Source organism: Ipomoea nil, unplaced genomic scaffold (assembly GCF_001879475.1).
Source record: "Ipomoea nil cultivar Tokyo-kokei standard unplaced genomic scaffold, Asagao_1.1 scaffold1562, whole genome shotgun sequence".
Classification (NCBI taxonomy): Eukaryota; Viridiplantae; Streptophyta; class Magnoliopsida; order Solanales; family Convolvulaceae; genus Ipomoea; species Ipomoea nil.
The window spans coordinates 2,667,371-2,685,442 of NW_017617990.1; the positions used below are offsets into that span (position 1 = coordinate 2,667,371).

General features: G+C 40.4%; 1 protein-coding gene across 1 annotated transcript; it reads left to right on the forward strand.

Annotated features, from left to right (window-relative positions):
• Positions 1-2,248: 2,248 nt before the first annotated feature.
• On the forward strand, positions 2,249-15,641 carry LOC109189722. The gene is made up of 2 exons (XM_019340333.1): positions 2,249-2,735; positions 15,511-15,641. The coding sequence occupies exons 1-2, from the start codon at positions 2,249-2,251 to the stop codon at positions 15,639-15,641; spliced, it is 618 nt and encodes a 205-aa protein (XP_019195878.1).
• The last annotated feature ends 2,431 nt before the right edge of the window (positions 15,642-18,072 follow it).

Below are 18,072 nucleotides of genomic sequence, written 5' to 3' on the forward strand. Positions count from 1 at the left end.
AAACTAGGAAAGAGCAACAGAAAGATGCAAGCTTGATGAAGGAAAGAGATGACCTGATAAAAGGAAAAGGGGGACCATTTGAGCTGTCTAAGGATGGAGAGTTGAGATATAAAGGCCGTTTGTGCATACCCGCATCTTGTGATCGGTGGAAACGGCATATTTTGGAAGAAGGTCATAACACGCCCTATTCGGTCCATCCCGGGGGCGACAAACTGTACAAGGATGTGAAGAGTCACTTTTGGTGGCCTAATTTGAAGAAGGAGGTCGCAGAGTTTGTTGGAAAGTGCCTTAATTGCCAAAAGGTTAAGGCGGAACGTTGTAAGGTCAAATGATTGGTACAACCACTAGAGGTTCCACAAGGGAAGTGGGACTCCATATCTATAGATTTTGTGGGAGGTCTACCGACAACCCGTTCAGGTAAGGACAAAATTTAGGTGATAGTTAATCGATTGACTAAGACTGCTCGCCTTATAGCGATGAAGGAGACCTGGACAATGACGCAATTGACTCAAGCTTATGTTAATCAAGTGGTGAAATATCATGGAGTTCCGCGGGACATCGTCTCCGATCGTGATCCAAGGTTCCTGTCTCAGTTCTGGAAGTCTCTGCAGGCGGCTCTTGGAACCAAATTAAATCTTAGTACTGCTTTCCACCTGGCGACTGATGGGCAAAAAGAGAGGACTATACAGACTATCGAAGATATGTTGAGAGCTTGTGTAACACCCCGTGTTACGGCCCCTAAAACCATTTAATTAATCAATCAATAAGCCCAAGAGAAGGAATAAATCATAATGATCAATTAGGGAAAAAGGCCCACCATAGTCCATGGGCCCTCATATATATACCCAACCCCTAAACCCAATCCTTAGTTCCGAAAGAAATAGAATTAGCAAGCCTATAGTATGAATTGGTATCCCGTTGACCTAGGTGAAAGAAGTATGAACCCCTTAGGGCTATCCTTAGTATGTGATGGATCACGCATAGGTTTGTTATACGCTTTATCCCCCTTCCCGATGTGTAACGTGGGTTGCATGTGCTTGCTATGTGTTATGTGTGTGTGCTACCCCAATTCGGTTGCGATCGGATTGGTTATCCTGAGCTGCGGTTCAGAAGCTGGTTGCGGTCAGATTGGTATTCCTGGCTGCGGTCAGATGACATTCTCTTGGGCTGCGGTCCACCGTTTGGTTGCGATCAAACGTTTCTATACGAGCTGCGGTTCGTCCTTTATCCTGGCTGCGGTCAGATGACACTCTCTTGGGCTGCGGTCCACTGTTTGGTTGCGATCAAACATTATGATGAGCTGCGGTTCATCGGTCGGTTGCGATCGACCTCCCCGTGTTGCGATACGGGGCATGGTGCTGCGGGGCTGTGTCAGAGCTATATGCGCTGACCCTCATGTATGGGCATGCGATCGGTCCCGTGGCGCCAACAATGTGCGTTATGTGTGTGATATGGACGAGTTGTGACTATGAGTGCCTTGGGATGTGACTATGGGTTTCATATTGGGGATTGTTCATAATGGGATTATGATTACCGTTTATGCCTTGTCGTAACTGCTTTATCTTTTGTGAAATGCTTATGCTTGCTATGTCCACTGCTGGTGTCTAGCCTTAACTGTTGAGTCATTCCCGGTTTTAAAAGCTAGAGTTCGTAGGATATATCTTCATGCTCATAATGGTTTTCGTATATCTATATATATCTCTATATGTATTGTATTTCAACGCGTTGGAGTGGGTTACCAGCATCTCTCGCTGAACAGATATATTTGGCTTTCAGGCACAGAAGAATAAGTCATTGGAGCGCGCTAGAACTCGGAACGTAGAAGTAGATAGTTCCCTTTTCGGCCTGTGTGCCATATTATGCATTTACATTATTGAGGACATTAGCTAGTTAGCCTGTGCACCTGGGTTCTCCAGCTCAGGTGTGGCATAGCACCCCGTACACTTGTACTATGTTTTGGGATTTAATGAGATAATACCTTTATTTATAAGTTTTAAATGTCTTGAAAATCTGGGGTGTTACAGCTTGTATGCTAGATTTCCAAAGGTCTTGGGAGGATCATTTGGATTTAATCGAGTTTTCCTACAACAACAGTTATCATTCGAGCATACGCATGGCGTCTTATGAAGCCCTCTACGGTCAGAAGTGTTGCAGTCGGCTGTGTTGGGAGGATTTAGTCAACCCGATAGTGTTGGGGCCGCAATATTTGCTTGACACAACCGAGAAGATTTAACAAATTCAAGGAAGGATGAAAGCGGCTCAAGATCGCCAAAAGTCCTACGCCAATTTGATTAGAAAGCAAGTGGATTTCTCGGTTGGGGATAAAGTTTGGTTGAAAGTATCTCCCACCCGGGGAGTGATGCAGTTTGGAAAGAAAGGAAAGTTGAGCCTCAGGTTTATAGGTCCGTATGAAATCTTTGAGAGGGTTGGAAGTTTAGCCTATTGTTTGGCGTTGCCCTTGGAATTGGAGAGAGTGCACGATGTGTTCCACGTATCACAGCTCAAGAGATATGTACACGACCCCGCTCATGTCTTACCATCGGAAGTTATATCGCTAGATGAGGACTTGTCTTATGAGGAGAGACCGCTCAGAATTCTGGATTTCAAGACTCGGGACACGCGTAGGAAGTCTGTAAAGATGGTAAAGGTTTGGTGGACGCATCATGGGGTTGAGGAAGCTACTTGGGAGCTGGAGTCCACCATGCGAGAGCGGTATCCAGAGTTATTCTCGGCAGGTACCTCGTCTTCGTTGTTGTTGCTTGCCTTGTGTGCTTGTTTTGCTTGTTGCTCTGTTGTTTAGCTAGCTTAGTAGTTGGTGTTTGGAGTTAGTTGTCAAGTTCTTGGTTGTTGTCTAGAAGTCGGTGGTTGTGTTGAGGCTAGAGTTCTTGATGCTCAATCTATTCGTTTGTTAAGCTCTTGCCAATCCTTGAATTGAAATACCTTCTTTCTTGTCTTCAAATACTTCTTTGCCTTGGAATCTTGTGAAATCTTTTGGAGTCTTTTGACCAAAAGAGTTTGTTCTTGAACCTCTGGTCACAATGTTGTTTCTTTTCACCGTTTGCCCTTAATTCGTCGTACCCAAGCTTCGGGGACGAAGCTTCTTTGAAGGGGGGGAGGATGTGACACCCCGAAATCCAAATCCAATTAAGGGATTAATTGAGTAATTAATCCTATTTATATTTGTAATTTAATTCCTTAAATTCCTGAAATTTAATAGTTGGGGACTAATAATTGACTAGTCAACCCCAAAGTCAAAGTTGTACCTTGAGCTTTGTAAGAAGTTCCCTTGTTCCTTACACTTCCTTATGTTAGTAAGGGTATTCTTGACCTTTCACTTGTTGTTGGTAATATAACCTAACCTAGTAAGACCACTTTCAATCACTCCTTACACTTTTCTAAAAATCTAGCTCCACCCTCTCTCTAAAAGGTGAGTAGCTTTTCTTCCAAGCTAAGTTGGAACCTTGCCAAAACTTCAAGAGTTGCTTCCAAGATTCAACCTTTCTTATATTTGGGCATCTAGGAGGGTAAGATCTAAGTTCATCTTGTGTTTTTGGTTTTACCTAAGGTGTCTTTTCTTAAAGATAGGATCTTTATGATCTTTTGGTATGTTTTTGAAGTGGGTTTGGAAGGTGAGCCTTGTGAGGAGCTTGTTGAGGTGTAAAGTGAAGTCTTTAGTCTACAAGAGGTAACCCATGCTCTACAAAATCTATTTTGCTTACCTATATGTGATTTCTTGGATTCTACATGTGTTTTGCTATGAAATGTGAGTGTTGATGCATGATCTTGTGAAAATGCATATCTAGAGCTTGTGTTTAGGGTTCTTGTATGCCATTGCTTGGCATTTCCTTTGATTCAAGTCATTTTGTTGTATTTGGTGAGATTTGGCATGTTTTGGACTTGAATTTGAGTTGAAGATGAAAAATCCGCGAAGTTGGATTTGTGGTACAGGACACGTACCCGCGGGCGGAACGGCGGGCGGGGCACCACCCGTCGCCCCACCCGCGGGTACAAGGCTTATGGAAATGTGTTCCCGCGGGCGGAACCACGGGCGGGGCACCACCCGTGGGTCCACCCGCGGGCACACAATGTTGAATGTCGGGGGATTTGTTCCTCGTGATCCTTTTTACTCAGTATTTGGTCTTTGGACTTCCCGTTGTTCTTTTGTGGAACTATTTGAGTGTCTTCTTGATGTTTTGTATGTCTAGAACTATATGGTAGGATTCCATGTAGGTTTTGGTGTTTTGAATCGTGCTAAGTATTCAACATTGTGTTTCGTTGAACCGTGATGAGTCTTGTGTGTTCTTCGGAATTACGTTTGGTTTACCCGTTTGATAAGCATGCTAGTTCGGTGTTTAAATACTAGCATGTGTGTTGTTTGTACCTTCCGATTGGTTGATGATAACTTGTGTTATTCATCGTTGTTGTTGTTGGACTGTGATCCATTCCTTGATTGAGTATGGTTTCATATCTTCGTTGTGATCCGTTGATTGATTCCTGTTGAGGTGTGATGTGTGTGTGGCTTTACCTGGATTGCACGATTAGTGGAATGGGACACTAGTCACCAAGGTATTACAGCGGTCCTCGTGGTGGCCGTGACGTGATTATGGAGTTTGTGGCCTTCGTGTAAGGTTCACGTGTTTATGGGGGATAACATGTGTTATCCAGGCTATGTGTTGCCATGTGTGATCGGTACCTCGTGTACTATGAAATCGGTGGTTTTGTTGGTGAGACTGTTGGAGGGGGAACGACGGTTCCCGGGGGAATAAGGTTGGACTTGGTGTACAGGGGTCCTGGAGGTAAAGGTTGGAACTAGATATAAGGTTGGGGGTAGCCATAAGGTTGGAACAGGACATAAGGATGGCATATCAACTCGTGATGGGTGATGTCACGAGGGCTTGTGTAGCCGTTGTTGTGAGTTCTCTTCTTGTGACGTGTGTAGTCACAAAGGCATGTGTTGCCTAGGCATGTGTCGCCATTGGTCTTGTCTTTATCCTTTTGAGTTGTTGTTGTCCTTTGTGGTTTGGGATGTGTTCTCGTATCCTTGTTGAGAGTGTTGAGTCTTGTGTTGACTATTGATCTTGGTTTTTGACTTATATACTTATGTATTCCGTTTCGAAAATGGCTTTACAACTTATATCTTATCTATGTATGTTATTTCACATGTATTGGTGGGTTACCAGCTTTATGCGCTGACCGGGCGTCGTCCCATGTTTTATTGTGCTCTTTCAGGTGATGTCTAGGTGAGTGCGCAGTCCAGTGCCTGTTAGCATAGCTTCTCCCGTTGGTTTTATGGCCTGTGTGCCGCTCTAGTTGTAGACTGTTGAGACCTTTGGATAGTTGTAAACAATGCTGATTTTGCCGTAGCGTTCTTCCTTGTTGGTGAATGTGGCATAACACCCCATGACTTGGATTCATGTTTATCCAGTTACCTTTTAGTCTTCCGTTGTGTTTGTTGTTTAGTTGTGTTATCTGCATGTTTAAGGTTTTTAATTAGCCTATTTTTAGGGGATGTTACATTGAGATTTGCATTGACTGCATTAAGGGTAAGCAGACAAACAAGTCAAAGAAAGGTGCCAATAGAAGTACAACGTTGTTGGAAATTATTCATATTGACATATGTTGTCCTGACATGACAATACCTGGTCAGAAATATTTTGTCACCTTTATTGATGACTTCTCAAGATTTTCCTATGTGTATTTACTTCAACATAAACATGAAGCATTGGATGCCTTTAAATCATTTAAAGCTGAAGTTGAAAACCAATGTAATAGGAAAATACACATAATTAGGTCTGATAGGGTGGCGAATACTATGGTAGATATACTGAGAATGGACAGGCACCTGGTCCCTTTGCTAAGTTTCTTCAAGAGCATGGGATTGTTGCCCAATACACCATGCCTGGTTCTCCGGACCAAAATGGTGTAAGCTGAAAGAAGAAACTGGACCCTTCTGGATATGGTGCGGAGTATGCTTAGCAACTCTAAGTTTCCGAAGTCGTTGTGGGATGAAGCACTTAAGATGACAACGTATATATTAAGCCGTCTTCCAACCAAGGCTTTCCCTAAGACACCATTTGAGTTATTCAAAGGTTGGAAACCGAGTTTGCAACATATGCGTGTTTGGGGATGTCCGTCTGAGGTGAGGATATATAACCCACACGAGAAGAAACTTGGCCCAAGGACGATTAGTGTTTTCTTTATTGGATATGCACAATCTTCTAAGGGTTATAGATTCTATTGTCCATCTCATACTACTAGGATAGTGGAATCAAGGAACGCTAAATTTCTTGAAGATGACTTGATTAGTGGGAGTGATCGGTTTAAGGACTTAGTTCCTTCCTTTGATCATATTGACTCTCAACCTTCTACGTCATCTGGTGGGGTTGTACTTAGCTCCTTTAGTTCTGCCTGCAGATATACCACCTACCGTTCAAATTCCACAAACTGTTGAGACTCAGCCTTTGGAAGAACCAGTTCAGGACTTACAGCAATCGCCTGGACTAGATTTTGACCAATAGTTGAACCAACTCAGGATATACAGCAAAATTCTGAGCCAATGCAGACTGAACCAATTCAAGAACTGCCACCAGTTCCTGAAGAGGTAGTTGACCCGCAGCCTATGCAAGGCGGTGGAGGTCCGACCTTAAGACGGTCTACTCGGATAAGGCGCTCAACAGTTCCTAGTTATTATGCTTTGTATCTACAAGAATCTGACATAGGGGTCGAAAATGATCTTGAAACATTCTCTCAAGCCACAAATTATGCACAGTATGACTTATGGTTGGAAGCCATGAAGGGTGAAATGTATTCCATGAAGGACAATGGAGTTTGGGATCTTGTTGAATTGCCTAATGGGGCCAAGGCCATTGGCTGTAAATGGGTTTTAAGACTAAAAGAAACTCATTAGGCAACATTAAGAGATACAAGGTCCGGCTTGTTGTCAAGGGATTTACTCAAAAAAGAAGGATCGATTACAAGGAGACCTTTTCTCCTGTATCAAAGAAAGATTCACTTAGGCATTAGTTGCACATTTTAATCTAAAGTTGCAACAGATGGATGTGAAAACCGTTTTCCTTAATGGTGATCTAGAAGAGGAGGTTTCTATGAAACAACCTAGAGGTTTCAATTCTAGGGGTGGTGAGCATTTAGTATGTAAGCTTAAGAAATCCATATACGGTTTAAAACAAGCTTCCCGTCAATGGTACATCAAGTTCGATGGGGTAATTTCTTCATTTGGTTTTGTTGAAAATCCCTCAGATAACTGTATATACCAGAAGGTGAGTGAAAGTAAAACTTTCTTTCTTGTTTTATATGTGGATGACATCTTACTTGCCACCAATGATAATGGGATGCTTCGTGATGTGAAACAGTTTGTTTCTAAAGAACTTTGATATGAAGGATATGGGTGATGCCTCTTATGTTATTGGCATTAAAATTCAGAGAGATAAGTCCCGGGCTATACTGGGTTTATCTCAAGAAACCTATATAAACAAAGTTGTAGAGAGATTTCATGTGTAAAATTGTTCATCTAACGTTGCTCCCATAGCTAAGGGGGATAAATTCAGTTTGGACCAATTTCCGGAAAATGACTTGGAGAAAGAATCCATGGAGAACATCCCTTGTTGGATGTCTTGGATATATTCGAGTGTGTGCAAGGCGGACATTGCTTTTGCGGTTGGAATGCTTGGGCGTTACCAACACAATTTGGGGTTAGACTATTGGAGAGCTGTAAAGAGGGTTCTAAGGTATCTAAGATGAACCAAAGGTTACAAGCTTGGGTTTAGGCAGACGGACAATTTAGATGTTGTCGGTTATTCAGACGCGGACTTTGCTGGCTGTGTTGATTCTCGAAAATCAACTTCAGGGTGTGTCTTTATTATGGCCAGTGGGGCTATCTCATGGAGAAGTGTTAAGCAGTCCTTAATAGCTACTTCTACCATGGAAGCCGAGTTCGTTTCCAGTTTCGAGGCAACTTCACAGGGTGTTTGGCTAAAGAATTTTATCTCTGGGCTTAGAATTATGGATTCTATATCTAAGCCATTGAAAGTCTACTGTGACAACTCAGCTGCAGTCTTCCTAGCTAAGACCACAAAAATGGGAGTCGAATTAAGCACATCGACATCAAGTTCTTAGCAATTAGGGAGCGTGTCAAAAATAAAGTTGTATTCTTTGAACACATTCATACTGAGTTGGTGTCAGCAGATCCCTTGCCTAATGCATGCCTTCAGTTAAATTCAAGGATCTAGTTTAGGAAATGAGACTTTCATCCAAATGTCCGAATCCATTCTTCGAGTGTTGCAGGATCCTCTTCCCCAGCGAAAGAAGGGGGATTGTATTCCCTTCTTCGGCGTGCTAGGTCGTGGCCTTCGTCTAATGTGGCTTGATCACTGCTAGTAACTAAGGCGTGTTTTAGAGTCTGAATGATCTGGGTCAGTAGGTCGCGAAAATAAGGCTCAGAGGTCCCTAATTGTTCTCCTGATGGTGCCATTCCGGTTGTCTATAGGTTCAACACCGGGCGTGGGTGTAAATCAGGGGTTCGCGCCTTTAACTATAAGAATTTCCAATGCAAAGCACATAATATATATTAAGGAAAATTAAGCATAAGATGGTAAATAAACTCACAGCCTCACCGCGCGTCCTAATATTCCTAGATCTCACGTGACGAAGTACTTAGAATTCGAACTTATTGTCCTAAAGTCTCGTCTTAGGGCTTTATCCTAGGGTCGAACTTAGGCTCTGATACCAACTGTAATACCCCTAATTTTTAAAATATTTAAAAGCTTATATAAATAACGCAATCTATCATTGAACATCCAAACAGACCATAATCTACCCGTAAGAGTCGGGGTGCTATGCCACACCTAGGTTTGTGAACCTAGATGCACAGGTTAAACTACGAATCATGTGGAATCCATAAATTAAATACAATCCAAGGCACGCAGGCCATTGCTATTACTAGTACTAATTAAGCTAAGACTACGAGTCCATCTAGCGCGTTCCTTAGCTAATGCTCATCACCTGAATTACATATTGTAGCAACCGTCGACGAATAATGCTGAGTAACCCACTCCCACACGTTAAATACAATAAATATAAATATAGGAAATCATTTTAAAACTGGAATACATATATAATCCTGAGCAACTCTAGCTTTAAAACCAGGATCAAGACTCGAGAGACCATCAATAGGGCAATATTTCGAATACTATAGAGATACTAGCATGCATCCTACGTTTGCAAGGCATGATAGACATGTAAGCTCATAAATAGGAATTAAAGGCAACAATGGGATCCAATGACAATCAATTAGCAAGTAATCATCAAAGCACACAATCCATTTTCCAACCTTATACCAAGTTCTAACATTTATTCAACTCCATCCTTATATCAGTTCCAACCTGTACCTCCAGGCCAGCCTTATATCGCCTCCCTTATTCCTCCGGAGCACGCATGCCCCACACCGAAATCACCAACAAGTCCACCAACATGGTAGCACCGAAGTGCCATTCGCATGATCCGTGCCTATAGCACTATAATAAAGGGGTGAGCGCATATAGCTCTGACATGGCACCACGACGCTTATAACCTGACCCAAACCTGGCAAGTCTAAGGGGTGGTCCGTGCCTTTAGCACGATAACTGAGCACTCGTTGTGCTATCCGCCAACAATTCATTTCCACCAATCACAATCTCACTGTCATCGATCTCAACCATCATTGTTCAATGATCACAATACCCATCATCATTCAATCAATCAATCATATAATCAACAATAACAAACGACACATGCTACATACAAATTACTAGAATGGTACTCAAAACATTGTACGATACACATAAACATCAAACGGGGTACAACGGAACACTAGGAAATGACAAACGGGGAAAAATAGCCCACCACAGCACCACATTCCAGCGGGTGGGTGGTGGGTGGAGGACCACCCACCGGTGGGCAGCCAAGATTCCAGCGGGTGCCCGGTGGGCAGTCAACTGCCCGCTGGAATCGGACAATCAGGGCCGCAGGTAGGTGGCGGGGGTTCGCTCCCCCCCACTGGTACGAAGGTAAATATTCAGTTCGGTGTTCATTCGTGGAACCCAAAACCATTTCCAAACACATTCCAACACGTATCAACAACAACAAGGATTCGATTAACAAAGATTGAACCAAGAATCATTCCAATTACATTCTAACACGATTGCTAAACATGCCAAGACTCGACATCAATCACATAACGGTTCAAGAGTATCTGGAACCTCAAGAAAATCATGAAATCTATATACAAAGCCCTAAAGACTAGAATTGTAACACCCCACTTTTCATAATCTTATTTACAGTTCTAAAACCAAATTTAATATAAACTAAGCAGCGGATAAACAATCTTAAATAATTAAACTAGTGGGAATGTCACCACCACAACCACCTCTCCATGGTGATTGCACAGGCTAAGGATGGAATTAACTCATTAAATCAAACTAACATAGCAATTACTTAATTAAAGTCATTTGGGGGAAAAACACCCCAATGTCTATCATCAAATATAGGTAGCCTAAGTCTACAATCCATCAACAAACATCATAATAATAAAAAGAGTCTAGACTATTAGATCTTCTAAACTAGTCTAACTCGATCAACTCTCAAACGTTGGGCCCACCTGAAAGGGGTTTTACAAAACAACAAGTAGACAAGTAGGAAGACACTCGTTAACACGAAGCTAAGTATAACCACACTCAACCCTGTAAAGTACTACAGTATATACTTTGGAAAAAAAAACATTTGTTCACAAACTCTAATCAAGCAATCTCAACACTTAGACAACTTTAAGATACATCACAGACTTTCAATATGCTTGCAACCTATAATATCAACAGGCATGCTTCAAATATAAATAACTCATCAACATGAATATTCCAACACATATTTCTCATTACAAAACTCATCATAACGAACTCATGCTATCAATCAATTTCATACTAACAACCAATACGAGATTATCTTCATGCTTTCAAGATCACATCTTGCAAACTAGATATATAAGACATCAAAATGCAACTAATGAAATCATGCTCAATATACAATCCCGACTAATCATACTCATTATGCAATCTAGTGCAAACATTCTCATTATTCAGTCTCGTGCAATACTATAAGTATACTCAACACTCGGTTGTAAAATAGAATACTTTTCTGTGGAGGTTTCTTAGAGCCACAAGGACTCGCTTGCTTTCTTTCTTTTCTTAAGAGTCGCAATGACTCGCTTTCTTTCTTTCTTTTCTTAGAGTCGCAATGACTCGCTTTCTTTATAAATGGACGAGGAAGGAACTTCACCGTATCGTGAACGAACCTATCCGGGCACGGCGTCTAGCCGGCCTAATACTCATCTCGTCCACTGAACCACTCTCTTGGTTCTATGCTCAAACTCTATGGAATCGGGTATCGAACTTTTAGCGTGCACACCCCCTGACTAGGATTCCAAGCCTGGCGGGCAGTTTCTAACCTCGTAACGTGGGAATACGCTGCGTTACATATACTAGGACCACAACGTCCATATCTTTCTTCCGAGAGGACGTAGTCCAAACGGGTCCTCCAAAATAAGGTTTTCCTCACCATAGATATATATAGATATATCGCTCATGCATCTCATATATGCAACACTTAACTTATGCAAAAGACATGCACATACTCCTCAATTCATTCTCAGAGACGAGATAAAGATACTCTACGTGGAATGAGATTTTTGGAAAATAATACTTAGGCTCACGTTGTCCACTTATGCACTTTTAAAACATGATTTACTTGGAATGCAATTTACTGTACAACATGCTTCAAATTAAATATCACAGTGATCTCTCAAGAACACAATAACATGCTTGGTTTGCAACATATCAAACTCTGTATATTTCTACCATCAAAATAGACTTCAAATTCCATTGAATATACAACATATTCTGGTCATGCTTTTCTAACAATTCTTATTCACAAAGTGTTCATGCTTCTCTATTCAAGTACTCAAATAGCATCAGCAAGGTAATACCAAGCAATTCCAAAAAGCATTGAACTCAAATAAACATTACTGTGAAGCATTTCATCGCAAATTCTACCATAACATGCTCATTTCTAATCCAAATTCAACGAAATCAAAGCCCAAACATGCGTCAAGACGGCCCCAAGGTACCGAGCGTCCGAGCCACAAGGGCCCGTGACACCAGGTCCGAAACGACACGTAGATGAGCTGCAAGGGCCCGGCTACTGCACAGGGAACAACACACGGACCATGGGGTTATACACTTTATAGATCAAAAGCTCTTAGGTTAAACCTTTCTAGGGATAAATATTATTTCCCAAAATATACGATGTTAAAAGCTAAGAAATTTTAGAGAAATAATAGAATAAGCTTCAAATATCTTTATAATCAAATATACACCACATACATAATTATATAAGTATATATTCTCAAAATCAAGTGTAATATTTCCCCAAAACATATATGCTCATATGTATAATTCTTGAAATAGAGCTTTCTTGGCAAATCATAGCTTTTGGTAGTTTAAACCCTTTTCAAACATATTTATGATTTTCTATAAAAATACTTTTAAATATAAATAAACCTTCAGGCCTAAGTAATATATTAAATAAACCATGATAACTTCTCAAAGGGTGAAGTTGCTCAAGTGGAAGAGGCTTGGATTGTTAAACAAAAGGTTAGGGGTTCAATCCTACCTTAAACACTTTTCTCAAAGCTTAACACATCAAATTGAAGCTAACACTAACAGCACGTTTGGTTCACGGATTGAATTTTGAGGCAATAGGAATGCTATTCCATAAGGAATGGAATAGACAAGGAATATAAAAGGAATTGTGTTCTGTTGTTTGGTTCGCGGAGGGAATAGACTTTAGGAATTATATTAGGAATAGAATAGGAATTGTATTTTGTTGTTTGGTTCGCGTAAGGAATAGACTTTAGGAATTATATTACAGTGTTTGGTTGATTTAAGGAATAGAAATGAAATATGTTTTAAAAGACATAAATACCCTTATAAAAATATGTGATGGTGGTGGTGGCAGTGGTAGTGGTGACGGTGACGGTTGACGGCGATGGTTGTGGCAGTGGTGGTGGGGGCGGCGACGGTTGTGGTGGCGACGACGGCGATGGTGGTGGTGGTGGCGGCGGCGGTGATGGTGGTGATGGCGACGACGGTGGTGAAATATGATAAATTTATATATGGGACAAAAAAAAATTAGGTTAAAGAAAGGGGTAAAAAAGAAAATAGATTCTAAAATCTATTCCTTAGCGTTCAGTAATAGGCTAATACCAGGGGGGGGCCTAGTAATAGCTATTACCTTATTTGAGGTAATAGGCTATTACCAGGAATATTATTCCTGGTAATAGAAATGGTTACCAAACAAAGGAATAGGCCTATTACTGGGAATGGTATGTCATTCCCGGCCTACTCTATGAACCAAACGGGCCATAAAAATATCAACCATGAGAATCGATCCCAAGCATAACCTTCACACTCTAGTGCTCAAACCAATAACCAACCACAAACTATGGTGACAGATTTTGTCAAGATCCGTCCTTATGGTCTGTGAACTTCCAGCGGACCATGGTGACGGATCTTGCCTAGATCCGTCCCTATGGTCCGTGAACTCCCAAAAATGGGCTTCTGCTATTCTCTGTTTCCCTTCTCTTAATAACACAGATCCGATACTCAAATTCTCCAAAATCACACAGCATATCAACAACAAATAACTTACATTTCATCATCCTAAACACCCAAAATACATACATACATATATATATATATATATATATATATATATATATATATATATATATATATATATATATATATATACACACACACACACACACACACACACACACACACACACACACACACACTTGAACAACTAAAACACATATCTTAAGGCAAAATATTAGATTTGGGAATCCATGGGTTATACCTTGAGAATACTTGCTCTAGCCAATACCAATTCTAAGCTCATCTCCTTAGCTTCATCTTCTTCCACCATCTCCAACTCTCAAGCAACCACAATAACCCAAAAACACAACTAAGCTTAGAAAACCTCATCTTAGAAAACAAGCCAACAAGGGAATATGGAGAAGAAGAGATGAAATCTTACCAAGTCTTGGGCCTAGGTTTTTGGAAGATGAAGCTTCAAAGATGAAGGAGGATATATGAGAGTGAGAGATTCACGAGAGAGGGGAAAAGGGCTGCCAAGGGAGATGAAGAAAATGAACAAGAGTTTGGGTAGGATAGTGTTCTTTTGTTGCTAGGGTTGAGGGGTAAAAATGTAATTGCTTGCTTTAAAATATCTCATCAAATGCTTTGTCTTGTAGAAATAGTCAAGGTTCACCTTATATCATGAACCAAGGCTAGAAAGATGATTTTTGATTAACTTGGGGTCAAAATAGATTTTCTAAAAGATAGTTCTAATTAAAACACTTGGTTCAGGTTTCACAGGTTCCTTTCCGGTTTCACTCAGATTGACTTTTGGATCAAAAACTTGGAACGCAATGTACCCGAAAATCTAGGATTTTAGATTTAAAATAACTGCCGATGTTGAATTTACTTAAAATTGGCTCAAAATAATTTATTCAACACCGATTTCATCGCAAAAATTTTTACGGAGTGAAAAATGGCTATTTCAGAATTTCCTAAAATCGAATTTATAAAATTAAATTTTGGGTTGTCACATGAATCAACACTCGAGCATGCATAAACCCACCCAAGAATACCAAGAACATCACAACACGAGATTCATGATATTAACCCTAGGAACAAGCTCTTGACATAATTAAATACAAGATCAAACTAATAACCACACAGGCCCATCAAGGATATCAAGAATAGCAATAATTCACCATATAAACCTAAAGACAAGCTCTAACAAGATATACATACAAAATCACACATTCAATCAACCAACGTAGCCAAATCAATAAACAAAAGCAAGGAAAATCGGTTTTGTAAGACATGGGTTGCCTCTTAGCCCTAATCAATTTCCTCGGCTACTAAGGTTCTTCCCTAAGATTCTTCTCCCAATCGATCTTCCTAAGCTTGATGGTGGGGGAATTCCTTGGCTGGATCTCTTGAGATGTATTTTCGAGTAAGAGAGTGGTGAGGATGGTTCTAACTGCTTCCTAATCTTCTATTTATATGTTTAAGGGAAAACCTATTCAGAGTCTGGATGATAAAGTACACTTTCCTTATTCCTTACGGGCATAAGGTTCTAGTTCAGGCAAAGGTTCATGATCCATTGAGGACCGCATAAATTAATTAAGAGAATTATAATTGAATTAAATCTTTTTTAATTATTTTAATTAACGAAATTAATTTAATAATTAATTCGGGTTTGAAGGCCGTAACACGGGGTGTTACAGTGTAGCTGTTGGTGATAGAAAGCAGCATAGCTTTTTGTCCTTTTCACTGACAAGAAAGTACCAATCCTTTAATGCTCCTTGGTTTTTGTGAATATCATTCCTAGGACACCTTTTGTCTAGGATGATTGCCCAACTGGGAGACATAGACAACATTCTTATTGTTTCACTTAATGAAGGTTGTCTTTACAAATCTGACTTTGACTTGTTGTCTCGGAGAGGTTACTTCGAAAGATAGTCCTTATCTTTTGTCCTTCCTTATCATTCAATGATTGTCCGAGAGTTAGACCCTTCCATCTTTCGGTCAGAGTTGATCTCTCGTTCTTCTCTTTATCTTCAAGCCTTCAAGTAGACCTATTATGCTAGCCTCAACTAAGATTCGTGCAAATCATACGTTGAGTTACAATGACTTTCGTTTGCAACGAAAGTTGTACAATGAAATAAAAATAGGGGGTCTACAATCCTAGCAAGTTTGGTATCATCAAAATCTAATTACACTTGTTCCTAACAATTTCCCCCTTTTTGATGATGCTAAAACCTATACTCTTGTTATGAGGCTGAAGGATGTCCTTTAAAGGAGTTTTTATTACAAAATAGCAAGATAGTAGAGTTTACATGAAGTTTTAAGAAATTTTAATAATTCAACATAGATAGCAAGAAGAAACGAAATTTCATTTAGATCAACCAAATTACAAACGAGATAATGAAATTAAAAACACATTACATGTTCAAGAGTTTCTGTTTCATCTGTCGTGCGTCCTCTCGTTCTTTGTCATCTCGCTCCTTTCGTTGCTTGAGCATCTTCTTGATAGCTAGGTCATTGTTGATCAAATCTCTGAAAGTTCGAACGGGATTGGATTGAGCCAATTCTGCATATTCTTTTGTCACATTATAACTCATGTAATTTTTGTAGGCTTCTAGGATGTTACTTCCAGGGATGATGCCGATGTTCCACCATGATACGAGCTCGATTGAGTTCATTCCTTCCACATAGCTCTTGCATGATCCTTCATGTATTTTGAACACCGCACTATACTTTGTACCTGGATCAGTATCTTTCTCAACTTTCGAGACATCCTTTATTTTCTCTTGTATTTCTTGGAAATTGATGAAGTCTTGTTATCTCTGCTTTCTGGCTTCTTCTTGTTCAAGCCAAAGTCTTTAATTTGCTTTCTTTATCTTCTCATTCTCCTTTCTTTGATATTCTTGTCTTGTTGCGTTATCTTTCTTCTTCAACCATATAGGCAAGTTGCATCCTTCAAACCTTTTTCCGCTTCCTTTCTCATATTCCTTGTACTGAAGAAAATTTCCTGAGCCATCCATTGTCACATTTCTGTCCCTCATCAACCTTTGACGAAGGTTCTTTTTCTCTCTCAAAGTTCGTCCTACAAATGAGTAGATAGATCTGGAGTGATGACGAGACTTGGATGGAGTTGGTTGACGAGACTTGGGGGCAGGAGGAGGTGTCTCATTCCTTTTGTCTTCTTTTTCAACGTTTCTCTCGTCATGTTTGCTTCAAATACCTCCTTCTTCTCTTCTTTCATCTTCATCATCATCTTTCTTGTTGCTCGTTTCCATCTCCACTGCTCTTTGTTTGTCATAGCCAAGCGGCTTGGACTTCATATGACACACTTTCGGACCAGGTGGGGTTCTTTCTATAAGATTCTTGTAGTTGAGAAGGTGTCCGATCATAAAGCCGAAACCGATCTTTCGCCATAACTCTCCGTGTTTTGTTTTGCCAGTAGCCACATTTATCCTCAGAAAGTTAGAGACCACTTTCGACTAGTCAATCTTGAACCCATTCAGAAATGCATGGAGCATTTTCAGTTTGTCCCTTGAGACATCATCCGTCCCGGATGTCTTGTGCTCCACAATTTTATTAAAGATGTCCACAGTGAATTCATAGTTAAGTTTGAAATATTTCTTCTTCAATGGTCATTCGATTTCTGCAGAAGTTTGGGCATTTCGAATGCTATCATAGAATGTTTGTTGATCGAATGTATGCTGAGAGAAATCTGGGTGATAGGAATCATCTCTTTGTGGAAAATCAAATGCCCTTTGAGTATCTACAATGGTCATAGATATTTCCTTGTCATTTACCACAGAGTTGATGGTGGTAGCATCGGAGGAAATCTTAGCATTGAGGTAGAATTAAGCCACATCACGAGCGTAGGTGTGGGTGGTGAAGTTTGGCATCCCACATGAATCCACAAGCAATAAATTGCATCCTTGCTTGAATAAACTGCTCATCTATAACGGGGTAAGGAAGTGAGCCTTCAGTGGTAGTAGCCTTGGCCTCCTTGTTGGAAGATTTTGATCGTGGTTTCTTTGCCATTTTAATGATAATGGAATGTAGAGAGAATTTCAAAAGAATGGAGTTTAGAGAGTTTTGTTTGCTTTGGGAAGATGACGAAGATTAGAAAATGTATCTGAGAAGGAAAGGGTTGGTGAGTGGGGTTTTAGGTTAAATAGTGAGTGGGTTGGTTCAGGGTCGGGTGAGCAATATGGGTTACCCGGAATTTAAATGAAGGAGGTGTGGGTAGAAAACCGTATATGACCCTCGTATTTTTTACTACTATTCATAAAAGAGGTAAAGCCCTGTAGAAATTCGTCTGATAAGGCAAATAGCAGATCAAAGAGAATCATTCCGGATTTAATGTGGAGAGAGA